The sequence below is a fragment of the Corvus kubaryi genome, unplaced genomic scaffold (assembly GCF_017639235.1).
Source record: "Corvus kubaryi isolate FWS band 111438036 unplaced genomic scaffold, C.kubaryi_AGA036_p1.0 37394, whole genome shotgun sequence".
Classification (NCBI taxonomy): Eukaryota; Metazoa; Chordata; class Aves; order Passeriformes; family Corvidae; genus Corvus; species Corvus kubaryi.
The window spans coordinates 4675739-4702301 of record NW_024581133.1 but is presented as its reverse complement, the minus strand read 5'-3'; the positions used below and the strand labels follow the sequence as shown (position 1 = coordinate 4702301).

The 26563-nt window shown below is 40.0% G+C and overlaps 1 protein-coding gene across 6 annotated transcripts in view; it reads left to right on the top strand.

The window, feature by feature from the left end:
• The window catches only part of ARNT2 (aryl hydrocarbon receptor nuclear translocator 2), a 99005-nt gene that overhangs the window by 253 nt on the left and 72189 nt on the right, over positions 1-26563 (top strand). For 4 of the 6 annotated variants that reach the window (XM_042039230.1, XM_042039233.1, XM_042039234.1 and 1 more), the window contains exon 2: positions 24582-24693. In XM_042039230.1, coding sequence (XP_041895164.1) covers positions 24582-24693 — 112 coding nt within the window. The other 2 variants (XM_042039232.1, XM_042039231.1) reach the window with 2 other exon arrangements.

Genomic DNA, 26563 nt, shown 5'->3' with positions numbered 1-26563 from the left:
CCCCCGCGGGGCCACGGGCCGGGCAGAGCCGGGCCAGCATAGCCGGGAGCCCGTGGGGCTTCCTCGGGACACGCCGCCCTTGTCGCCCCGGCTGCCGGCGCTGGGTGCAGCCCTGCAGAAATGAAGAGTTGTGCATAAGCATTCGCGGGCATAGGGCAGGAGAGCAGCGGGGACGGGCAGTGCGGAGCCGTGCCTGCCCTGGGCATGAGTAGGAACATTGGCTTTCCCTGCCTCTGCGTTTGTCAGCGTTATTGTCGGCTCGTGAAGCCAGGACAGGGTGTTGAAACTGACCAAGGGCACCTCGGCATGTGCCCTGTGTTTGTTTGCTTTCCAAAGGATGCAGTAAATATTTGCTGTTAGTACTAGAGTACTTGACAAAAGAAACTTACAAACATTTTCCCATTGAAATTTTCTTGAGGGAATGCGTTCACCGACGTTGTGTTACGTGTCTGTGAGATGCAGCATCTGTTTTCATTAGTGCGTGATGGAATAAAGTGAGTTTGGATGAAAGGACAGAGTGATATTTTGGAGAGGTATTGGGTCAACTTGTTGTGGATCAACAAGTATCTGACACTAAAAATAAGTGGAACAACAGATCTTACACTGGGCTCGATGCTAAGGAAGTATATTGCTATTAAAGGTCAATTCCAGTTTTACTTGTTTTAATATGTGCTTGCATTGTGTCATTTTTTTATTGTGGAGTCAGATTGAGTTCTGACAATTAAAGGCTTATTTGAGTAAATGCCAATTAATGTTTAAAGCTTGTTCATTAGATTAAATCCTGCTGTAGTTGGTAGTGTAGTTGTCATGCTGAAAGTAAATATTATGATATAAACAATGAATTTGGTTCAGTAGGCGCCAATACAGTGAGCAGAAACTGATATTTGTCAGTCAGATTAAGTTTTAATATCAGAATTCTACATATTAAATGAAAATAAATATTTAATGGAAGGTTATTAAATTAATACTATTTAGCTTTCAGGGTGCCATGTTGTGCACCGTAGCAGAGAGTTTCACTGTGTGCACTCACAGCTACAATCAGTTTTGCAGACAGAGGAGGATACAAACAACATTTTTGACTTGGGTTTGGTTTGCCGTTCTCCCATCTGCTCTCCAAGTTACACACTGAAGGAACGGCCCTGTCCGCTTAGACATCAGTGCTGAAACTGCTGAGTTACAGCAGAGCCCAGTGCCCCTTTTGCACCAACCTTTTCCACTTTCTGTACCCACCTGCCTGCAGCTGAAGCCACAAAAAGATGTGGTTGCAGGAGGTACGGCATGCACGGACTGCTCCTGCCTCTGAGTAGGACTTCACCACTGTTCTCCTGTGACTGCTTCGTGAATTGAGGGAGTGTAATGGGGTCACTGAGGAAACATAAAAAAAGGGAAAGAAGAGCCAAGCGTGTTGTCTGTGTGCATCTCTGTGCATGTGACACGGTGAAAGTTGACTTGCAGTGTGGTCCTCAAACTCTCTGAAGCACAGATTGCCGGTCCGTGGGAAGGATGAGGAGACGTGTTGGTTTCCTGAAGTGAACCAAGATCACCTTCTGCAAGGCTGAGGTTACAGAGCATCATTCTGCTCCCTGTCTGGGCGGTTGGAGCGGCTCTGAGCTGAATGACAAACTCGCTGCCTGTTAATGATCCTCCCACGTTTTCCATGCGTGAGCGTTGTTGTCAGACACCAGGGGCGAAGTCGAAGTGGGGAGCTGTGAGGAAAGGGGACCCTCGATCTGTAGCATAATGCTGCCTCTGCTCTACCACGGACAGCAGAAGATAGAGCTGTGTGAAATACCTTGACTTGTACTGTGGCTTTTTAAAATCATAATTTGTTGCTGTTCTTATTTTTTTTTTTTTAAGTAGCTGCAAAGCAATGCAGAGAAACCAGTCAAAATCTGTAGTGCAATGATTTTAATCCTGTTGTTTTCTCTTGGGGACAGATCCTCAGCTGGAGTAACATGAAAGTAGCCCTATTAGTAGTGGTGAAGCTGTGCCACCTTGCACCAGTTGACTTTCTGATCTGCAATGTTAGGGGAGCACAATAGAGAGATTAACTTATTAAGCATCTTTAATGATGATTAGAAATTACAATATGATTAAATTTTTATTAAGCAATTGTCTGGGGTTCTAATAACAGTTGGTAATTTAGGCAGGACATTAACTTCCATCTACCACAATACAAATACATGTGGTTTTATTCATATTCTAGATAGTGGAATGGGGATTAGCAGAGAGAGAGAAAAGCTGGGTGTTCTCTAACCATGTGAAGGTCTTTCAGTGTGGGATCTCCTGCTACAGAACCATGCACTGCTCCATGGCAGCATCTTCTCTCTTGTGTTAGATGCAGATTTATCTGTTTTCCCGCTGATCTCTTTTTAACGGAGAGTTTGGGTTAGGGAAGTTCATAGAAGTGGGGGCAGTTTGCATCCGTACCCGTCTGAAGCTCACAGGAACTGCGGTGTCAGGGACCAAATCTGTGGTGTGGGTAAGGCCACCTCTGTGGGTTTCCTGCGCTGTGTTAGATCTACGCTGATGGTTCTTTTTGGTGAAGGTGTTTGTGCATAGCTGCAGCTGGACATCACCCTGACACAGTGAGGGGCTGTGTGGGCTAAGCTGCTTCCTCTTCCTGCATGCTCAGCCTTGGGAGCGGGTCTGGTTAGGAGCACTTTGTTGGCTTCTCGTACTCTGGATGACGAACTGGAGCGCGAAACACAATACAGGTGTGTGGGAAGCTCATCTGCATTGGCACAAAGCATCACAGTTAATTTATTTCCTCCTGCAATAAGATTGGCATATTAAATGGGATTTAAGAACAAAAAAAGTGTGGAGGTGTAGCAAGCATTTCGTAAATTACTGCTTGCAGCAGAGTAACTTAGTGCCACGTCTGTTTTAAATGTATTATTTTTGGAATGCAAACTTTGTCCGTAACTGTTGCTACTCTGGGTTCAGTTTTTACTTAACCTGAGTGTGATCCATGGAGTGGTGATTCTTGTATTAGCCAAGGTGGGATGAAAACATAAAGCTCTTAATGAGTTTAGGAATTTTTTTTTCCTGAGACATTACCTGGTTTTGGGTGAGGAGTTCCAGTCTGACCCAACTTTCTGTTGTGGTCAGGTGATGCGAAATGAACTGTTGGCATCCTTTCAGTTCTTCCCAGTGAGATACCCCTAGATGGAAAGTAGTACACACAGCTGTATTGCCAAAATGGCATGAACTCATAAGTCAAGTATCATGAGATTTTGGAGTTTATCTGGAGTTCCTTTAGAGACAAGATCCCATCGGATGCATTTTTGGCTATGTTTTAAGATTTTATGAATCCTTAGGGTTGTATTTTTATATTTAATTGAAAAAAAAAAGAAAAGGTAACTGACTTGTTCATGTAATCTCTGAAGCTCCTTTTAGAGATTTCTGTTTAAGCAGAGAGCCCAAAATACAAAGGTATGGGGAGCAACATGTCCTCAAAAGGGCATCTGCTAGAAATGTGTAGAGAGAGGTGGTGTGACACGAGAGAAAGGAGTTGTTGGGGCTTAGGACGTTACTACTGCAACCACAGCAGCTCATGAGGGATACTTTCAGCCTGTGGCTAATCCAAGATAAAAAAAGCCTGGTGTTTTAACTTGAAGAAAGGTTATGAAATAAGTTCTCTTTACTTTCACTTTGTAATGAGTTAACAGCAAATTTTCCATCCTATTTGTGAAGACTTGCAACTCAGCCCTGCATCTGGGCTCTTGGTTTAGGCAAGTGCAGTGGGTTCTGGGAGGTGGTTTTGGTTTTTATGTGTTTGTTTGGCTTGGGAGTTAAGTGGAGATAAATCATTCTCCTACTTGAACTAGATATTCTGAGAACCAAATAATTTGTTACCCATTCTTACATTTGGGCTGAAGTTACTAAGGTATTAAGTGCTGTGGAAGAATTTTTTTGATGCTGCTCAGTCCATATTCCCGAAAGGAATTGGCTTTCTGACAATCTGGCCATTCTTTTCTTTAGATTTAATGAAGCTTTGAAATTGGTGATTTTAAAAAAAGAATCTACTTCAATGTTTCAGATTTCAGAATTGTTCAACTCAAAGCCCAAAAGTTGTGTTTTATTGCTGCTGCTCTGCCCTTCATTACAATACAGGCTATCCAGTAAACTAAAAAATCAATTTAACAGCATCCTGGGGAGTAAATGGAGTGTTGTAGTGATGGAGGTTATAATGAGCTCTGATGTTTCTGGTATGCAAAAAAGTAGTCATCATTCTAAGATAAAGTTAAAAAAAAAAAAAGGTTTGAAAATTAGAACACTCATTAGCTAATGGGAGGTGTACATTGCAGATCTTTTTCTTCTTGTGTTTTCATAGCTCTTGTACTGCAGAATTGGTCCTTAATTCAGTCAAACTGTGGTATGAGATGCCAATGCCTCTTGAATTGTTCTGTGATTATGTTTTGTCCTTCAGGACTGTGTACTGAGCAGTAATTGGCATTGAAAAAGTGTCATTTTTGTATTTCTAATATATAGGTATAGGGCATACAAAAGATTTTGTCTCTTCTATCACAAAATAGTTGTTTAAAATTTGCATATGTAGCTTGTGGTTAGTTCCAAGTATTTTTTTTCAATAGAATGATGTTTCCCCATGCCTCTAATAAAAACGCAAAACAAAAGAGATATTGCTGATTTCTGTAATACCATATGGTGTTGCTGATATTTCTTAGCAGTAAGGAAAATTGCAATAGAGATTAGGTAGAAAAGAAAAAAAATAGCCTTTTCAAAATAGTCAAGGCAAAATAACCCTGTTGATGTAGTGATTATTGTTATTAAGAGGACAGAAATGGGGCTGTCATTATGAAGATGTATTCACAGATTATGCTTAAATGGTTGTGAAGATCAGATATGTGTGTCGTTCAGAGTAATTTTGGGGGGCTTACTGCTTCATAACTGACAAGCAGGAATGGAAAATATGTTAATTCAGTGCTACCTGCAGAAATTACAATGTTATTAAAATTTGCAGTAGAAAAGAGAAAGAGGGGTCTTGAGTTTAAGAGATGGGAATTTAGATCGCGGCTCTTGTAGATCTCTGGCAGATTTTCCAGTCTATCTATAGCAAAGTGTCTTTGGCTGGCCAGCAGTACTTAGAGATGGATGAATCAGCTCAGGATGAGCTGTTCTGTCTCGCCAGCTCTGGGGAGAGCAGAGATGCTGCCCTGGGTGCAGATAGCAGATAGCAACCCAAGCTACTTCTCTGACTCTAGGGGTGTGCTCAATAAAGGTTGTGTGAGAAAGAAATCTGCGGAGTCAGAGGTGCTCCTTCACCATTCTGTAACTTATTTCATGCAAAACATCACATTTTCTGGACGGCACGGGCTAAAAATGTGACATTCCAGAAATCGTGGGTGGATGCTTGCTCTACAAACCATTGGTACAGTTTACTTCTTGCTAACAGTGTTTTCTTTGTTCAGCTCTAAAGCATTTCCTGTCACCCCATCTGCATCAATCATTCTGTCAAGTGAGGAAAGGAAAAATTCTATGAGGCTGCATTTGTACATTTTATTTACCTTCTGATTATAACCCAAGTGAGATAGATGCACATTGTTATTAAAGAAAAAACTTTAAAAAAAAATCATTCATCGTCTTCCATTGTTTCAAATAAAAATCCCCATGAAAATTAATAGATTGAGTAAACCCCCATGGACCATGCACTTTTTGTCTGTTCCAGGAAGACTACTTTGTCACAAAACGTTACAGGATTTTGGCAAGATCTGCCCTTTAATGTGCAGAAATTACATGGTTTGAAAATGCAGGATGAAATGGGGAATGACAATTTTTTAGCAAGGGCTGATTCAGAGTTTATTTTGGATAGTCAGAATTTCAAATGGATCTCAGTTTTATTGTTTACATGGATTAGTGGCCATAGTCATGCGATGTGTAATGAATTAGAAGCTGTTTTCAAGATAGATGTAATTTCCTTTTTTTTGTACCCAAAGCACGCTGGTTTTCCTTGAGCAAAGCCATCTGCACAGGGAGAAAGAGAAATCCTTTGTTTTGGATACTCTACATACTGATGAATGTTTCTAAACTTTCTGCTTCCTCTCTCTTTTTTGTCAGCGTTTGTTTCCATTGTGCCTATCTTTAGTATTTCTATCCCATGGTTTCAATCCTGCTTTTCACACCTAGGTGCCTCTACCTTTCTCACAACTCCTGTAACCACTGTTTTTTCTCTGTGGAGCTGTGCTGAGCTTTGTGTTGACTTCTCAGTTAGCGTTGTTGAAATGTAAATGAATCCTGGCATTGTGCTGGTGCTACTCCCAAGTCTTTCAACAGCTTATAAATTCAGATTCCTTTCTGTAGGGAGCATCTGAAGTCCCCGTTAGAGGAAAGTGGTACTTTCTCTGTTAGGAGTAGCAACTGTGCTGCCTTCCCTGCAGCCCAGCAGGTACTGTAAGGTGTAATCAGCTGGGTCAATTTAGGAGCCTCTGTTAGCTTGCATCTGCCCTGGATGTGTATGTGTTGCTGTTTTGTTCAAGTACAGCTCATAGTATTCATTTCAAATGCCTGGATCTGGGCTGCTGCAGGTTTTTCTCATCTGAATGTCAACTGCATGTGACAAGCAGAATAATATAAAATAATTGTAATTTTTTCTCTAATCAAGCAAAAGGGGTGTTGAATTGTTTAATTACTGGCTTTGCCAGCATGCAGATGGAAAGGCTTTTCAGGTAAGTTGCTCATACAAAATGCCTAAAATGGATAGTAATTAACAACTGGCTCTTCATTGGTATGTTAATTATGCTGCCATTTGTCCTGGTGCCTGTCGTTCTTTAAATGTTCAGTTACACTGAACTGAAGCGTTCACTTCCTGGCAAATGCAGAATGTATCAGAACAGTTTGACTCTCAGATATATGCAAATATTTTATGGGAAGAGGCATGCCAGTAAATCACTGAGCTGCAAAGAACAAAAACACTGCATATTTGTATTCCTCAGAGGTAAAAGCAAAACCTGTTTCTGAGGAACCTGCAGGCCTGATTTTGAAAAATGGTCTTTAATACTTTCCCAGTACTAATCCAGAACACAATTCTATCCAAGTAGGTAATTTTAGGAACTTGTTACTGCTGGCTCTTTCTATTAGTGAAGGTAGCTGGACATCTGGGTGCTGTTAAATGCCCTTGAAATGCATATATTTTAAAATTGTATTGCCTGTAATATCTGTAATATTGGATGGAAAATTCATACTGAGCTGGAAATGCTTTTAAAACTTGGGATAGAACCGGTTATTTTGAATGCAAGAAGAGTTAAAAGTAACTTCTTATGAATAGATCACAGCAGTAGTCTCAGATCTTATTCAGTTTACTGTCTAATTCTTTTGAGAACATTGTCTCCTGTTTCCTGGACTGTGCTTTGCAGAGTGCATCCCCAATCTCCACATAACTACTGCAGTAAGTAAAAACAGGCTGCACCTGGTGTGCCTGCAAGTCACTCAGTAACATCCTGAAGAAGGACAGGCTGCTAAAGTTATGTGGCAAGTTTGCTGTGACCAGCGTGTGAGAATGAAGCTGGTATTTCAATTTGCTGAGCTTGTGCCACATGGAGGGTGGTTAATCAGCCCAACACACAGTGACCCCTCAACACGTAGCAGAAGTCAGCTCCTGAAATGAGGTGCTGATTGTTAACAGTAGCTGTGGGAAGTGGATTATAGCTGTAAAATTAGCTATTAAAATGCACTAGCTGCTGTGTGTCACTGCCCTCTGCATCATGTTTCATCCTTTCGTGGACAAAAACTTGTATTGCTGTTCGTACTGCAGGGCCATGGATGAGCTGGGTTTCCGTTGTGTTGTGTCCAGTGAAGTTACTAGCCAAGTTCCTAGCTCAATTTTGAGCCCAGCTTTAAATACTGAAAGTAGTGATAGCTAGAAAAGCTGAGTTTGAAATGCTGAGTTCTTGTGTTCCCAGTCACTGAGAGGTGGCTCATTTAGCATCAGTCTGTGGAGGTTGCCCTTTGAGAAGGTTTGGGAAAAATGTGATTGGTCTGTTGTCTACTCCTGTGAGTCATGTTCATGTCATAGTATATGGGGACACCAATGTTTTCCTTGGTTTTAAATTTTTCTTTTTTTGAAAGCATCTATAAGAGATACCCTGGGAATGTTTTGCTCTTTCTCTAATAAGTAGTGGTTTGACCAGTAGAAAGTAAGGCTGCACAATAAAAACTTTTCTTTATTTTAATGAGAGTTTCAGTGTAAGAATATAATGGCAAATTATTGAAGCTATGTAAAGATTTCAGTGTTTCAGAGATAAGAGCTCCTCTGCTAATTTTTGTTATGTTTTCATCTAAAATAGGCAATATTTCTGGTTTATGGAAAAAAGAGAAAGAAAGTAACTTTATTTTGCTGTGCAATCAGGTTTGTTGGAGCAGTCATTGCAGTATGTTTTTGCTTACCAGTGAAGGTTTGAAATATGCATTTTTATTGTTGAAATTAAAGTAAATGAGCCATCACTAAGAAAAGCACAGGAGGGTTTCCAGACTCTCTTATGAGGACTGGAAAATAAGAGTACTTTCTAACTGCATCACCAGCAAAGGGGACAGTGGACTGCTGGAATTAAGAATGTCTTAAATGAACATAACAAGCTTCCCCAAATGCCGCGTGTGGAGGCGTGCAGAATCCAAATTTCCCAGTTTTCCAAACCAAGTCCTTAAAAATGTGTAATGCCTCTGTATATTCCCTGACATCTATGGGTTAGGGTCGGTCCAAGTGAAACTATTTCTCTGGAACTGGATGCTCACTAAGAACAAAATGTTCTAGATCAGACTACATGGAACCCCTATCAAAAATAGCCCATTACAGACTTAAACATTACATATGTTTAAGTATAACATTTTTAATGTTATATGTTATTTTAATGTTAATAATATTACTTAAACATTACAAATGTTTAAGTATAACATTTCCATTGTGGATACTTACAGAATAAGACAGCAGTGGGGAATTTTCTTCCTTCTTTGTTGTTGATGATCACTGTGAGGTACTTGGGTGTATATGTGTCTTTGGGCTCCTTACAGTTTATGCATACTTGAGGCTTGGTTCTTGAATGATCACAGATGTTGGGTTGTTTTTCTTCTAAATAAAACCCGAGTGTTCCTGGACTTTCTGTACTCTCTGATCTCTTCCTGATACACTCAGTGAACATGTGCCTTTCTGAGATGTATTAGTCTTTTGCTTAAATATATCTTGATACTCTTTCACTCTTCAGACAAGCTAATATTATATGTTTCCAAACCATTTCCTGACTCAATACTTAATCATACTTTGTTTTAGTGGTGTCCTCCTTCTGCTTCAGAACTCTTTGGTTCTGAGCTGTAAATGGGACTGAGGCTTATAATGGTCTTTAATGTTTTAATGAAAGCTACCAGTCTCAATATCTTTGCTCTCCAAAGTGTTCTCTTTTGTCACTTGTGTTTCTCCCTCCAGGTTCCATGCATGTTTTAAAAAAAGGAGGCACGTAAATAATGTAAATAATGTTTGAGGTTAGGCAGCTATAGGATGGCACTGTAAAATGAAATCCTAGTGCTGGTGTACAATAGCTGAATTAAAAGGTGTGTGGTTTTACTTGTTGGCATTGTGGTTGAGTAGTATCAGCTGGAGATGTGTGAGTGGGTGGAAAGAACAGTAACGTGAAGTTCATGCTGAATTATGTTTTGCTGGAGGAAAGCTATTCATTAGTCTCATAGCTGGCACATGCCTCTTTATTCCTTCTCTAAAGTAGTATCTGACGACTTTGATGAAAAGGTTGATATGACATTAAGGAATTGGTTCTGCCTCATCTACTGATGTGCAAAAGCCTTTCTGCCCTTGGCAGAACTGAGACACAGGCAGCATGCCAATCCTCACTTTGCTCTAGGAAGGGCATGCATGTGGTAAATGGTTCAGGGTTGGAGGAGCCTTGGCTCCATCTCTGAGTGTTACGTGTGGAGGTTAATGATGTTGTATCCGAGTTTGGCTCCGGAGTTCGTTGTGTCTCCACCTACGCCCCTCTCTTGGTTTTTCAAGATGGTCCTAAGGACAAAATACTCTTTCGTCATTGCTGAATTTAAAATGAACGTGGTAATTATGAATAAGAATTTCAGAGACCAGTAAATTGTCGCTGTGCAGGAAAATTCCTGGCTGTTGCATGCTGGCTGCATATTTCTCGTGTATCCCTGGCTGTCTCATGTCTGAGAATTGACCAGGGCAGGAAGGCAGCCTCGTGGTACAGGCATTGGACAGGGTTCACGTTTACTACAGGCTTTCTACTGAATCTCTGACAAATAACATTCACATGCCATAATTAAGTCGTCTGAATTTTGTTTTTATTTATCTTAGCACCAGTTTGCAAATCCTGTTTATAAGCCTGCTTAATTTGAGATACTTTTCTCATACGTGTCTTTTGTAAAAATGGCATATTTGTAAGAGAGTGTAAAATGCCTATGCTGGAACAAGAAGAGAATGTGTTTCATTGTGATGTACTAATTGATAATATTTTATTAATAGACTTTTATTGCAACCATGTTGATGTTGGATTAGCAAAAAATTTTTCTCCCTTTGGGAAGAAACAGAGACAAAAGGAAAATATACAGCTCCTTTCTCTCTGGAAACAGCAGTTATTATTTATTCTGAGCACATGAATAACCATTAATTTCTTTTTTCTTTACAGAGTAGGTAGGATACTTGGATAATGTGCTTTTTAAGTGTCTTGGCAGAATATACACGATAGATAGTTATTTCAGTGCTGAACTAGCAACAATCCACCTGGCTTTAAAGTATTAGTATGGGTTTTACAACTTATGTCTTGCTGTCTTACGGTTGCTTTTGGTGCTTAAATTTGCCTTTAAAAATGTGTTAGTTCATTCTCATCCAGTTACAGTTTCTATTAAGATTGAGAACAAAATGTACATTGCTTCATGCAGCAAAGAGATGATCAGACTATATGAAAAACACAGTTACACTAAGTGAAAATTATGAGGTACTTTTCAAGTGTTCATTGTGCATTTGCAAGTTAAATTTAAAAAGCAGGAAAATGTATCATATGTGGGTATTTGATTAGTGGGTTATCTCAAACTGCTCTTTAAATCAAATCAATGAGCTGTCCCTGGAAGTAAATACATTCTCAGCAACCAAATCGTGATTCTTTCTAATGTTGAAGTATAATGATAAAATATTTGTAATGATTTCTTGGTAAATGCATGTGGCTGCCACTGGTTGTTTGCTTTGTTGCGTAGAGTCCCTGTAGTAGCTGGAACCTGATTGCCAAGTTTGGAATTCAGACTAATCTTGTGTGTCCTGTGTACTTGCCTGTGCTGCTCTTCAGTCAGCAAATAGCAAAGCTAAAACCTTAGTTTGGTCAATATTTACAGACAAACAATCAGCTTGTTTTTTGACAAACATCCAGTTTGTTTACAGTGAGGTTTTTTTCAGTATCATTCTTCACTTCTGCCTTTGATATATCCACAGAACTGTCTGTATGCTTTTGGGAACAAGTGGCTTGTAATGGCTGTCAAATCATGTTTAATATGAATATGGGGACATAGAAGAATAATGCTTTGTTGTTGTTGTATGCTTTTTTGTTGTCGTTGTTTGATAGTTCACTGGTAGAACATCCAGCAAATCTTGTATTCTGTAATTCTGAAAAAGCAAGTAAGAGCATCGCCATTACAGCTGATCATGTCAGAAAATCTAGCACAGCCTACCTGGAAACAGCATTTTCTCTCTTTAAAAACTGGTAATTTTTAAAAGCAAAGCATGAGATTCAGTTTTATGAGATATGTTCAGGAAGTAGCTCTGGGAAGAAGTTAAGCAGAAAAAAAAGTGTTCCAAAAATTCGTGACAAATTCTTGGGAGTGTAGTAAACCTAAAGTAACACTAAGGAATATTCTTCAGTAGAGCTTAGTAGTATTCTGTATTTTCTACATGCCCATGAAGGTTTCCCTTATGCCATAACATTGGGGTGTGCCATTTGGAACATTTGTGGGAACAAAAAATTCTAGAAAGTAACAACAACAGCAGCAAATAACAGTTACCTTTGAGCGCCCAAAAGCTTGTGAACTTCTAGTATTTATTTTTTAATTTGCAGACATGAAAGATATAATCTTTGAAATGACCTAAAAGGCAGAATGTTCTAAAAATATTTAGTGAAGTGAAGGGGCAGTGAAAAGTAGAAAAATCACTGAGACCTTTATTTGAAATGTTGGGGCTTTTTTGCTTGCAGAAAAAATCCAGGGTTTGAGAAACTCATCTGCAAAGAAGAGGGTAACTGCTGATGTGGGTTGGTATATCAGATTAGTTAAGACATGGGAAGATGTTCTGAATGTTGTCCTTGTTGGGAGGTTAAACTGAACACATCCACATTGGTGACAGGTGGGAAGACTGGTGCACTCTTTTCAGGTGGCTTTTCAAGGTGCAGTTCAATTTGAATCTGGAATTTTCTTATCCACAGCCCTCTTCCATGGTCTGAAGGCTGGACTACAGTATTTCATCCACCAGGTGTGGAGTTTGGAGCAGGAATGGCTGGGTTGCACGAGCAGTCTGTTCACTTCTACAGTCCATTTCAGTCATATTTTTTGATCCTTCTTGCTACTATGGGAAAGTGAGGTTGGCTGTTTTCTTCAATCTTCAGAGGAGAAAAAACAAAAGAAGTTTCAATCAGAAAATCTCCTTAGACTTATTGGAATTTCAGACAGGCATAAAATGAACTGAATATTTACAATGCTCAGGCTCAACCTGGGTCTTTGAAATGGAGTTAAGTGTGGTTTTTTCCCCCTGCAGTTTTTAGGCAGAGAATGTTGTATTAGAAATCATGAGAAAAGGAAAAAGTATTAAACCACTTTTTAGAATGTATTTTTGATGAATGCTGATATTATTTTTAAGGTGTTTCACATTAAAATTCTTATTCTTAGTAATGAATTGGGGTGTGAAAACACCTGAAAGGCCAATTAATTATCATAACAGCAAATAAGCATCATTTGCTTGTTGATCAAGCAGAACTGAAGTCATTAGTGCTATCAGTAGAATGCTGTTTAATGAAAACAATAGCATTCTGATTACCCAACAGTGCCCAAGGACACTGTAAATTTACTGATAATTAAGTATTTGGTAATGCAAGTTGCTGTTCTGAATGAAATTTAGAATTAACATACCCTTCTGAGGCACACTTAAAAATCTTTGTAATAAATAATAAAGGCATTTGAAGGACACAAGTCAGTAATTTTCAATGAATAATTTGAATCAGAGTGGTCCACGTTTTACATCTTTGTACTTGGACTGTGTTGTTCCCGAGCTTTCTGCAGCTGATGGGGAGTAAATGTCTTGGGCTGTGTGGGAACACCACAAAGACCTCAGGTCTGTGACCCCAGCGTGGTCAGTGGCTTGCAGGGCAGCTCGTGGGCCACTGCCAGAGCAGTGCTGGGTTTGGTGTGATGGAGTTTGACAGTGGCCACTTCCTTGGAAAAAGGATGTACAAATCCTTCATGGTCTTCCTTGCCAGCCCCTTGGTGACTTGGCTCAATAAAGTGACTGTAGAGAAGATTCCTCCTGGTGATTGCCCTGGGCTCTGTTGTAGTGGGCAGGTCAGGGGCAGGATAACACTTCTGCTTTGGTCTGGCTCCGTGGATTTTCAAATTTCTGCATTTGGGATAAACTACTTGTATAACTACTTGCACCTGTGAACCTAGACAGTGCTTTGTCAATGAAAGTGTGGTATAAGAATGTTTTTATGAAACGATTATATGAGGGGACCAAGAATTTATTAATTCGCGTGAATATTTCTGCTCATTATTTAAGAAGTATCTTGTCAAATTTCTTCGGATGTGAACCAGAAGTTATAGTCATAAATACTGCCTCGCATGCTCATGAAATCTGATAGTTGATTTCTCCTGTAATTAACAGAAAATATGGACAAGCGATGTTGGCAATGACTTTCTGTGCATTTCTGGGTAGAGGAAAAAATGAAATAATTGAGAGAAGACATTGGGTTTGTGAGAAAGCTAGGCTTCCCCTGATCTGCATTTAGTTAAAATCCATTTTGGTGAATGTTCTAGACAGATTTATTACCAATTAGCTTTATTTGTTTGCCTTTATACAGCTATTGACTATGTTTTATGTAGTTGATAGGAGTTTAGAGTGCTGTCATCTTGTTATGGTGTAAACTCTGGAGTATTGATCTCAGTGGAATTTTTTTCTTATGTATACCATTGCAAGTATTTTAATAGCAGCTTCAAAATAATTTCCACAAATTGGCAGTTGAACTTGTACATGAACGAAATAGATTTGTGATCAAGCACTGAAACTGCTTGAAATCTCAACCAGCTTCTATTGCTGGAAAATAAGTGCTAGATAGGTAGTAAGAAGCCAGACTACTTGCTAGAAGATTGCAGAAATGTTATTTTAAAAGAAATAGTTTGAAGATGGATGAACAAAAATGAAACCTCAAATGGTGATACAGTGCAGATAAACTATTGAGCAGTTACTGTCACTGTTATTTCTTTATCGTAAAACAGTTACATAGGAATTTCTAAAAGGAAATTTGCTTGCAAATATATTTTGATGATTATAGAAGAGGGAAAGGAAACAAGATGAATTTAGGAAAGAACAAGTAGCAGTGATGGTATAAAACTATAATTGGTGATCTAGAGCAAGGGCATACAATGGAAAATGCTTGATTTCATTGTTAATGAAATAAAGTAAGAGCGGTAATTGGCTAATTTCCTTTCTTTCTTACCTTTATAGAAGAAACACCCTTAAGAAATGCCATGTCTGCTGCTCCTGATGTAAAAACATGCTGTCTTGTCCTGAAAGTAAAATTTTTTGAGCCCAGCATATCTTTTTTAGCACTGACCAAAAGCAAGTGCTTGAAGGAGTATAAAAATCAGAATAAGCATGTGTGGTGCTTCCCCTGGCTACTGTCCCACCCTCCAGCCATGTGTGACTCAGAGGTTTCCTGAGCCAGGCATGATGTTTGATTTATAGAGCTCAGTGAATTTCTTTTCCACAGTTTTGGATGGGCTCTGCATAGAACCCATATAGTTTTTTGGCATCCACAGTTGCCCATTGCAGGGAGTTTGAGGCATCCAGAGATAGTTGTGATTGGTCTGGAAAGCTTGGCAAAAGCACTAAAGGTGTGGGAAGGTAAGAAAGATGAGAAGGGGGAAGTGGTGGGATAGTGTGACAGTGGCTGAAGCAGTTTGACATTGCCTTTGAGGAGTGGACTGGCTTGGGGTGACTCCCAAGAGGGGACAAGCAATGCAGTGGGAGGAGGAATCCAGGCTTAACTCTTCTGGTTTTTATATATATATATGTCTATATAGTCATGAGGGTGGCCAGCAAGAGACTTGATGGTCTGCAAGGCAGGAAATGCGAAGTGTTTGGATGAGAGGGCTTTTCTTTCTGTGTAGACAGAAGTCCTGATCTCAATAAATCTTAAGAATGTAGAGGCAGATATGACAAAACTCATCCATAACTGATGGCAAAGCTGATCGTATGGCCATGAGGGTTATTTTTTTTTAACTTGCAGTTGCCATCTGGGTAACTCTCAGTTTGTTCTCTTTGCTTATTTACTGAGAAACAAATTTTACCAGGCCCTTTTAACAATTAGTAGTAATCCTGTGGAGAGGGCCATGTGCAGGCGTTTTCCCTAATTCAGGATTATTGTGCCTGGCTTTAGTGTAGCTTTAGCTGGTCTTGGAGCTTTCACTTTACCTCCTAATGTTTTACTGGATGAAATACAGCAAGTGTTGTGTTTTAAAAAGGGAAAAAATTGTCCTGTACATAAATTTCTAATTGAATGCCTACCAAAACAAGCTAAATGGAGCAGACTTGTTAAATGAAGAATTAATGGACTGAGCATGATCTGTGTCTGAGAAACTTAAAAGAAAGTCATTGGAGTTTATTATTTTTTCCTGGTGCTTGTTTGCCCAGGCTGGGCGTGTGCTTGCACAGTTTTTGTGAGTTCATCAATGGGTCAGCTGTGGGCAGTTGTACGTAACAGAACAGCCATATATGCTATTTGCTGGGTCTGATGCTAAGTAAAAAGTATGGAAAATAACATTGAATGTTACCTTCTGTTTCTTGCACATAACTTGTAATTATGCAGTTACTTTTGGCAAATATGAAATGTCAGAGAAGGAGGGAGAATCACCATTCTTTTCAAATGGAAATGATGCACAGTTTGGGGAGCCTTGTTTTTTTGGTGATTTGCTTAGTGCTTTTGCCACATGTCAGTAATGTCAGCCAAAATGATGTCAATAAAACCAGGGCAAATTAATGCAGAGACAATTATGTGTGGAATTACATTGTATGAGTGCATTATCATGTATATAATGGCCAAAGACCAGGTAGGGTCACATTCAGACACCTTAAATGGTCCTGCTGCTGTTGTCTGCTGTTTTACTGTGACCCTTCACGTAAGCTAAGCACCCGTCTCTCTTCTTTTAATAATGTTTACATCAATCCTGAAACAGCCTTTCAAAGTCAGATTTTCATCCTCTCTGTAAACTGGCCTTTTACAGTAGCTGCCCTACTTCCCTGCCCGATTTGCATGTGCACTTTCCCACTTGTGACTATTTATACCTGAGACATTTGCCAAGTGTTGGAGGCTCAGGTTGTGTTTTCAGCGTGAGTCTACCCCAGGTCCTTGGATTTGCTTCTGGCTCACTCCTTCATGCACTTCCAGACTTCGCATGTGAGAAGTACTTTTCTTCTAATGTGTCAATCCATCATAATCATGGTGGAGACCTGGGTACTCTTCTGCTTGAGCTAAAGCCCCCACATCTGCAGTGGGAAAGATTATCAAATTTTAGGGGTAGGCTTAGGTTCAGGTCAGTTTTCACATTCATTCTTCAGTGCAGATACAAGCCTTGTTTTAATTCTGAGAGGGTTTGTTGTTTTCCAAGACTAGAGACATGCTTTCAGAACAGGAGCTGTTAAGGCTTCTTTTTTAACCTTTGCTCTCTGTTTTGAATTTCAGCAACCTCTTTTGAGGGAAATGGTCATAGTTTGGCAGGACTTGTCAGCTGTTGGATGTATTGGCTTATTGAAGAGTACAAGAAATAGTTCACCTCAGTCAGAGGCTGAATAGGTCAAGAAGAGATAATAAGGAATTAGGAATAAGAAGTGGAAAAATAGCCAGGGAAAAATGCAGAGGCATAGTTTCCATGCCATTTGTCAGGAAGATGGGAGGAATGAAGAAGCAGCTACCCTTTCCCTTCTTCCCAGCCTAACTTTAAGTAGCAAAGTGCATTTTTTGTCTGTGCTCCAGGTTTAATTTTTAGTCTATAACATTCTGTGCAGTCGGTGCAGAGATGTGACTCCAGGTCTTCTTCTGGATTGTGCTGAAGAGCATTCTGAGTTTATTCAGTTGTATATGAGCTGTGTTGGTCATTTTGGCAGTGAATATCCACATCCTTCCCTTACTCCATGATGTCTCTGGAAATTTTTGTACCTTGACCACAGGGTAGGTATGGATAAATGGAATTACCGATATGACTGGAATGAATAAGGTGATTAACATGAAAATTGGAAATAAACATAAGAAGTACTGTCAAAAAACCATTCAAAATCATGTAGTAATGTATGAAATAATTTTTCGTTTTACAAATCATAAGACTGATGTTTCCACAGTGGGGTTTTTGGGTACTGTGATTTCTGCACGGCATGTCTAATTTTGGATGCTTCAGAGGATTGGATCCTGGTTTTCAGCACTGACTTCTCATCCTGCAGTGATTGGTCTCACCTTGTCCCTCAAGCTGAGCACTTGCAGCAAGAATTCCCCTAAAGTAGACCAAAACTCTCTTTTGTCACAGTTTACTTCCAATTCAGTGTCTGCATCCCACCTTCTTTTGCACATCCAGGTGGTGGTGTTGAACTGTGGGGCACGCAGAAAGGTCTGGATTGCGGTGAGATCCCAGGGCATCCCACATGCATGGCCTGTGTGAACACAACATTCAAGTGTGGAGGCACCATAGAGGATTTCACTTCTTTGACTTCGAAACCTGCTCTTCAGTTTCCTGATGGGGCATGTGATAGATAGCACTGACTCTGGCATCTCCTCCAGAGTCACAGCAGAGAAGGCAGGGAGCAAGGTAACTGGATTTGGCCTCTGGAACACCAGTTAGGCCACTCTCTTAAATGCTTGGTCTCCATCCCTGCTGAACAGACCGTGCCCCCTCAACTGAGCAGCTCAATCACATCATCTCCACCCCCCCTTCAAGTGTGCTTAACATTCACCTGTGATGCAGACAGAGGGTAAAGCTCTGATTCTCATTTTAAAAAAGAGAACGTTTCTCTAGTAACTGCTCACCATATGCCCTAATTTATCTTCAGGATTACGGGTGGAGACACCCCAAAGCACAGGGCATTGTGGTGGAGGGGAAAGTTTTTAGTTAATTAGGATTTTTATATTATTCCTGTCTTAGTAGCTCTTTCCAGAACCTAAATGGTTAAAGTAGAAAATGTTAGTAATTTTGCTGCAAATAAATTGATCAGTATGCAAGACGGTTGTCACCGGCTGAATCATGGTCCACAGTTAAGGTAAACAGATCTGTGATGACATTTTCTGAGCAGAATACCAATGCTGCTACATTTCTTCCCAGAGGTTTCTGACTCTTCTTATATGCGGATAAAATTTCTCTCCAAGAAGGTTTTGTTTGCAGGAAAGAAATAGCATCTTTGTAAGAGTCTTCCTTAAAGGTGGGATTTCTTATATTTTGTGGTTTCTTTGTAATCGTAATTCTGTCGAGAGCATGGAAAGGAATGTTTTTGCTTTTCTGCATATCCTGTCTGTACAGTAGATGTTTTTGATGTGGAGTCTATTTAAAGTGTCTGGCAAAGGAATGCAAGTAAAACAGTATTAACAGAGTTACCAGGAACAATGAAAATGTGGGGTTTTTATATTGAGAGTGAGCTCTGTTTTATCATCTCCGTAGTTAACACGTAAAAGCAATGACTAAATATACAGCTAGATTTTTAGCATTAGTGTTTCTGTGAAATATTTTTGACTACATGATGGCTTTGTATTTTTGTTGGCATATCTAAAGTAAGAGCTATGATATATTCTTAAATGTCTCTGCACTAGGCAGAAAATCCCCCTTGCAACTGACTGCAATCAAAACCATTTAACTGAGATGCATCTAACTCCCGTATGACTTCAGGGTGATGAAAAATACAGTTTCTAAAGAAGCTTTTGAAATCTGCTTTCTTAGAATATTTAAAAGAACATTTTGAAATCACTGTGTACGATGCTGTTGATGGGATTGGGCATGTTCATAATTCTGTGTTTAGCCTTAGATTCACATTTACTTGGAAGTGATTGACATCTCAATCGTTCTATGGATTAGTAGCTGGAAATCTGTCACATTTGTATTGATAAAAGTAGAATTTCCTCTCGTTTAGTCAAATGCTGGTATCTGACTTTAATCCTGTTTATTACAGTAGATGCTGAAGGATAAAAGAGCCCTGTGGAGAGCATGCTCAGTGGTACCTGACATGGAATAGCAAACCTGGAATTGATCCTTACAGTTAATGTCAGGGATTCAAAGTCTCTGGGAGTTGGCAAAAACATTTCTCCGGTAGACTTTGGGTTTTTAACCTGACCCTGTCTGTGTCTGCTGTATTTAGGTGAGGGGAATATAGCTCGAGTGGCTGAAAATAGTGTAGTTAACAGGACTTTTTGTCAGAAAGTCTTGTCATGCACAGCATCTGGTTGTATTTCAAAGCTTCCCAGCAGGATGCATGGATGTGGTTTGTGGAGAAGAGCAGAGCAGGGGCCACCATCTCCAGAGCTGTGTGATGCTCCCTGTGAGGATACCTGGCCCAAGAGCTGCCCTTCTCTGGGGGGTACCTCAGCAAGTCCCAAATTTGTGTCAGAAACAAGATAGAGCTGCATTTCAGGCAGCGGATCTGGGGTGGGGCTTGGGATTTAAAGTTTGGGCTTAAGAGCTGTGGTTTAATAATTCCCTGCCATAAAAGAGAAGTCCAGGTTCATCCTGGCATGCTGCACTTTTTAGTAATTCTGCCATGATCTGGGTTCTCATGCAGTTTCATGGTATCCTTGTGCAGCATTTAGCTTGCTCTTTGTGCTTTGCTTTGTGAAGCAGCTATATCTTTTGCAGATCTATGTAACAGCTTGAGATGAACGTCGATTTTTGGGGCATAAATCCCTCTATTTTATCCCAGTATTGTCAATGTACGTTTGCAGATTGTCTTTTATTTCAGAAACATCAGTGAATATTTTGGGGTTGACCTACATGTGGCACTGAAGTAAAGTGTAATGCCCAAACTTGGAACGTTCAGCAATGAAATTAAGTCTGGGCAGAAATGGAGGGACTAATTCTGCTTTTACATTGAGCACTAACATGGTTCTGGGTTAGTGTAGCTCCTCAGGGATCCCCAAGATGAACATAAATGTTAGTGGCAGGATCTGGCCTGCTTGCAGACATGACAGTGATAAGACAGGAGCTGTTAAGTGTTGTCCAGCTGGACGAATGTTCACTAAAGATTGTAAGTCTTGTGCTGGGTTTTGTTCTAATAACATTTCTGTGTTCTTTGGCAGATCTCTAGGAACTTTGTAACCTCCAGATGAAATACTGCATGCATTTTTTTCAGCAAAAAAAAAAAGAATTTCTATTTGACACTGAGGAGCACCTTTTAAAGATTTTAAAGAAATTTGTTCAGAACGTTGCCTTGATGGTTACAGATGATTTTCATGAATGTTCAGCCTGACCTTGTTTTATTTCCTGAGAATTATACCCTTATGTTGGTGTTTTAATTTTGGGTAAAGTAAGCAACACTAGTTTTATTTTCATTGGCAGAAGGGAAGTCCTCTCTTTGAACATTCAATCTCAGAAAGGGCACAGCTTGTTTCGCAACACTTGTTGCTGCTAAAACACTTCTGTGAACATCAGTGTTACCATGTATCTTGGATGTGGGTTTAGTTCTACATTTTTCATGCCTGAAAACATGATCTTTATGATTGTTGACCCAGCATGTCTTTTTTCTTTTTTTTTTTTTTTAAATATATCTGTAACCAATTTGACGCTGCAGGTCTGTGCTTCCATATGATTTTATGCTCCAACGGAGTAACTGGGACTGCCCTAAATTTATGTAACTATACAGAATTGTGGGCTGCTCTCAAGTCTTTTCATGTTATTTTTTTTCTTTTGGTCTGTATCTGATGTATGCTGCTTTTTGTTTTGTTTATGCTAATAGGCTCCCTAGAATGCCTCTCTAGCACAGTATTTCTATCTGAGACTCCAGTTTATGAGTGTTGTTTTTCTTCTTTCTCTTGTTTTCTTTCCAGAGCACACACAGACAGGTAACTTCACAGATGCTTAGTCAGAGAAGCAGCTGATTGTTCCATCAGATTTTGCTTTTGGCTTCTCACCAGGCATATTTTATAGATGTAAAAATATCATCAAGATCTGCTTCTTTTTTGGATATTCTCATGAATGAGTAGAGAGGAACATAATTTGGGAAGCAGTTCAGTTCCATTCCTTTGTCTTTCCAGATGTTCTTGCGGCCTTCAGCTCGTGTGAGTCTTTACAGCCACAATCTATTGCTTACATTTCTGCACAGCCATACAACTTGGATAGGGCTCCTGACACCCAGCTGGCTGCAGCTGAGCACTGAGGTCACTTTGTCATCTCTGAAGTCCTCCTGTAGTGCTCTGGTGTCACTGTTGGCCCACCAGGATAGTGTGTGAGGAGCTCTGCTGCTGCCCTGGCTGGGGTGGGTCAGCTTCAGGGTGTTCGTGCTCCATGGTGCTGTTGCCCTTGGAGTTGTTTCCTTTGCTGTGTGGCCTCAAAGAGACCAAGGCCTCTTGGTTTCTCCATCTGCAGATCTCGTATTTCTGTAGTGTGAGGAGAGAGAGCCTGGAAAGCTGATTGCTTTTCTCAGCAGTGTTTGTCCACCCTTGAGCACCTCACGAGAGCTGCAATAGCTCACAGAATGGTGGTGTCCCTGGCATGGGAAGCTCTGAAATGGAAGGGTAAACTGGGTGTCTTACACACTGATCTGAGTGCAGGTCTGTCACAACTTCACCACACTGCTGCATAATGGAAAGTCTTGTGATTGGAAGGGCCTGAACCTTTCCTCCCTCTTAGATGAGCTTTCATGTGGATGAGTGTCGGTGCATCCCCTGATTAAATTTTGTTTTCTTCTTGTGCTCATAGCTTGGAAATGGAAATTTTTGAAGACCGCCTTTTAGAGCAGTCAGCACAATGAGCTTGATTTCATTCTCCCAGGACTGTGAAGACGTATCTGAAGGCTGATTTGTCTAAGAAGTCCCTTTCTGTATTGCACTGTTTTGGATGTGCCATTCTATAGAATCCAGATATCTACACAGTAATTCTTCAGCTTATACCCTGTTAGACAGATGATTTGTTTGTTGTAAAATGCCTCTGGTTTGGCCATTCCTTTAACCCTTTTTTTTTCCCCCTTCTAAAAAATACACAGTTCTGTTTGTCCTTCCTGCTTGAATCTTGCCTAGCTGCCCTTGCTTCTTATATCTGCATACAAGGAAGGCTGAATGTAAGTGCAGAAAAACAACTCCTTCTGCCTGTCCACAACCACCTAAATTGGACAATGATCAAAGCTATCTGTCTGGGTCTCCCTGACTTGTCAGTGGTGAGAGCAAGGGCCCTACAGAAAGAGGTTTGCTCAATCTGTTTTGGATGTACCTCTAAGCATGGAATGCATAAAGGAGGGCAAGGGGGCTTTGTTTCCTTTTTTTGGTAAAGTTACCTTAAATAATTAGCTTTGGCTCTTGGACTTGTAAGAGTAGATGAATCCATCCCTTGGCCTTCATCATCTTTGGTTTAGATTGAGGAAAATGAGGTTACAAGAGTTTCTCGTCACAGTATCAAATATGGTGTTGTTCTTACTCTTAAAATACAGTTTTGTATTACAGTAACTACTTTAAAAAATCTGATCTCCTTGATGATCTATACTGAAGTGTGTTTCTGAGTGACAGGGACACTTTGCAGATAGATTTATTATGGTTTTTACCATCTGCTTTAATAAATGAGTGAGCAGAGCATTTCAAAATGACCTTCGGTTCTACCCATGAGAGATGAGTTTGAATGTTCTGAGTGAATTATGGGCATTAGACAGCTAAGGGTACTTATTCTGGAAATAGTGATTTACCAGTTGTTTGCATGCTGATGCTTTTATTTGTCTGGAGATATGCTAATGTGCATTAATGCTGTGTTTCCACACACAGCTGCAGCTTTAGCCACTGTGGAACTTTCTGTGGTGTGGGGGCATAGGCAGAGGTCTCATTTTTTGGCCTTGCAGACTTGTGCTCTGCTGCTTTTTAGTTGAAAAAGAGTTAATAAAACTAAATGTGCTAGAAGAAATTCATGAAATCAGTGAACAGATAAAATGTTATTATTTGAAATACATAATGTTGCATAATGGATGTATGTAAAGTGTGGCAGAAATGGAAGTGCTCTCCAGACATAGTGAAAGAGCATGGATTCCTGTTTCCATAATTGAAGTTATTTCATACTTATCTGTTGGGGAAAAAATAGCAAGATTTTTAAAACAGATTTGCTTTCCATTAGTAATTATATTTAGCTGTAGCTCCAGACACCTTGCCAATATTTTTTTAAAAAGAAGTTGGAAGGAAGATGCATTTTCTTTCAAGATAATTAAGTGTTTTGACTGTAGATTTTGCCTCCGGAGTGAATAAAGTATATGTGCATTAGAAAAAAGTTTTAATTGCTCATATAGTTTGTGAGAGTTACACAGAGGAAAAATATTCTTAGTTCCATGTTTAATAATGGGATAGAAGAAAAGGGTATAAATATGTTATATTCCACTTTTCTTTTTTGAAGTGTAATGAACTGTTATTAACAGACTTCAGAAGTACTTGCCATTAGCAGTCTGAAAACTGTTTCATAAGGTGAGCTTTTGCAGTCCTCACATCAGAGTTTTGAGGTTTGAGGATCTCATTAACCTGTGTCTATACCTCGAGCCCTGGCAAAGGGATGAATATCAGCCTGGATTTTGGGCTCAGTTCTGTTCTGCAAGACACCACACAGAAATGCAGGAAGCCTTTGAGCTCTTCTAAGTTCAGTCTGGCCCTCTGAATGCCTCCAGAATATAAATAGTAAAAACCAGTATCACCTGATCATTCATCTCTGCTCTCAACTCTTGGCCTCTCTGGCAAACTGAGTTCTTGAACTTTTCTTTTTCTTGGTGCCCTGGTACCATGATCCGCAGCTTCATTTGCCTTGGGAATTCAGCTCTGCGTTTCTGTATAGGGCACTTTAACTTGTGGAAAGTTGTTTGCCTTCATCTGACAAGCCCCTTTGAGACCTAAAATGAGAACCATTAGGTCAGTGGAATTACAGAGGTACCTACCTGCAATTCTCTCTGTCTCCCAGGCACTGTAATGGCTGTTGACCCAACTCGGCTTCTTGTAAAGGATCTGTGAATCTGCGGGGCTTTACTTTTCCTTAGAAATAAAAAGGAAAGCTTTCTCTGTTTGTTTTGGGAAGGGCCTGTCTCTAATGTTATCAGCAGAGGTTTCTCCTTGAAGGTAGTGGATTAAAGGATTTCTCCCACCTCTTCCCCTGCCTCTGCCCTACAGAAATGGCATCAGATATTCCTGGCTCGGTGGCCTTGCCAGTGGCTCCAATGGCGAGTGGACAAGTGAGGATGGCAGGATCCATGCCCTCCAGGGGAGGAAAGCGTCGCTCTGGGTAAGCTGTCTCTCTCTTTCTTTTTTTTTTTTTTTTTTCTTTTTCTTCTTTTCAGGTCCAAAACTGGAAATTACTTGTGTTGTAAAACTCCAAATGTACCTGTATATATGTGTATGTTTATTATGTAATGTTTTATTTATGTAAACTGCATTATGATATTAGTCACTGATGTATTGTTTTTCTCTTCAATGCATCTGTTCTTTCTGCAAGATGAAACTTGCTGATCAGTGTATGGCTTGTTGTTTTGCTTGTTTCAGAAGACTTTCAGGTTTGGCAAAGCATCCAGAAAGGAGTTTGGATCCTGTCGCTGTTGTAGATACAATGAATGCACATTGCCTACATCTGTTTAACCTCACACTGATTTATCATGTGAATAAGGTAGCAAGACTGCACATGCAGACTTGATCAACTTCCTCTGAGGGTTACACTTGGAATCTCTTAAAGATAGGCCTGTTAGTTAAAGATGTTTTCTTAATAGTTCCAGGTACAGAAATAACATGGGCGCTCACTCTTCAGAGCTTGTGGACTACGATATTCTAGGTCTCACTGGAAGTGCGGCACGATGTTCTTCTGGGAGAAGGGCCTGAATCAAAATCAGCCCTTACACAAGCCTGAGGGCTCTGCTAAAGAAGAAAATTTGTTTTACCTAGCTTCAGAGGTTGATGTGGTGTAGGGGTCGTTTCCCACACCAGATTGCTCTGTGGCAACTTGTAGTAGTTCTCTGTGTTAGAAGAACAGTGTAGCAAGAGCTTGGGAAGAGCAGAAAACTACTCTCTAGTGTTGACAACCACCCTGTTTTTATCAAAGGTTGATCACAAATAATAATGGTTTTTGGGTGATGCTTTCTCAGAGATACCTGATCTGAGAGTGTCTTCGAAAGAGATTGATTAGTCTTATATTTAGCCCTAAATAAAACAGTGGTAGGGCTTAACAGGATCGACAGTGTGAGTAAAACCTTCACTGGCGAACACCTAAGGAGGATATTATTCCTTGCAAGAGCTGCTCTGGGAGTTGTTCAGCAAGGTACGTTGCCAGTTCTCGGTGTCTGCTCCAGTGTCAGTGCTGGAGTCTCAATGTCGGAGTGAATTAACAAGGGAGAAGGCTGACCTTGGAACGTGGAGCTAAGTTGGTGTGACTGAACACTCCGGGTGGTTGTGTGAGGGGTGTTCCTTTGGACAGAACAGTTTGAATATCTCCCCCCACTAAGTGCCCTTCTTATGCTGAGCTAACTGTATGAAATTGGTTTGAGAAACTCCTAAAATCTGTCTTTGACAGGCATCACATTTTTATTTTCAAGCTGCTCAGTGGGAAAACCTTTTTAAACTTGAGCTCAAAAGAAAAGACAAAGCATTAACATCTTTTCATTGCTACCTAACACAGATAAGGTTTTGTACTTGAGTTGCAGGATATTTGATCTCTTTTTTGATCATAAACCATGTCAGCTCTGAATATCAGTTCGCAATTTACTGTTGCCAAGGGTTGATGCTGCTGACTGTGAAATATTCTGATTATATTAAATACTGACTTGATATTAATTGAAATGCTTTAACTGTTGCATTTAAAATATTGTCATCTATTTGTGAGAAGGTGAGGGGAGGGTGGGAGGAACATAAAATCAAATTATTTTAAATGTACTTAAGATGTAAATTCAGTGAGTAAATTAGTACAGATTCCATTTTATACCCAGACCATGGTATTTCATCTGTGCAGCATAGCTCTGAACTAATAGCCCTTCTCCAAGCCTGAGCTGAGAGTGCTTCTTTTTTTTTTTTTATGTTCAGTGTGTGTGTATTCAGACCTTGAGGGAAAGAATGCCTGCTGTGTCTAATTCCTCTGAGCTTCTCTTTGAACAAAGTTGCAGCTAACACTC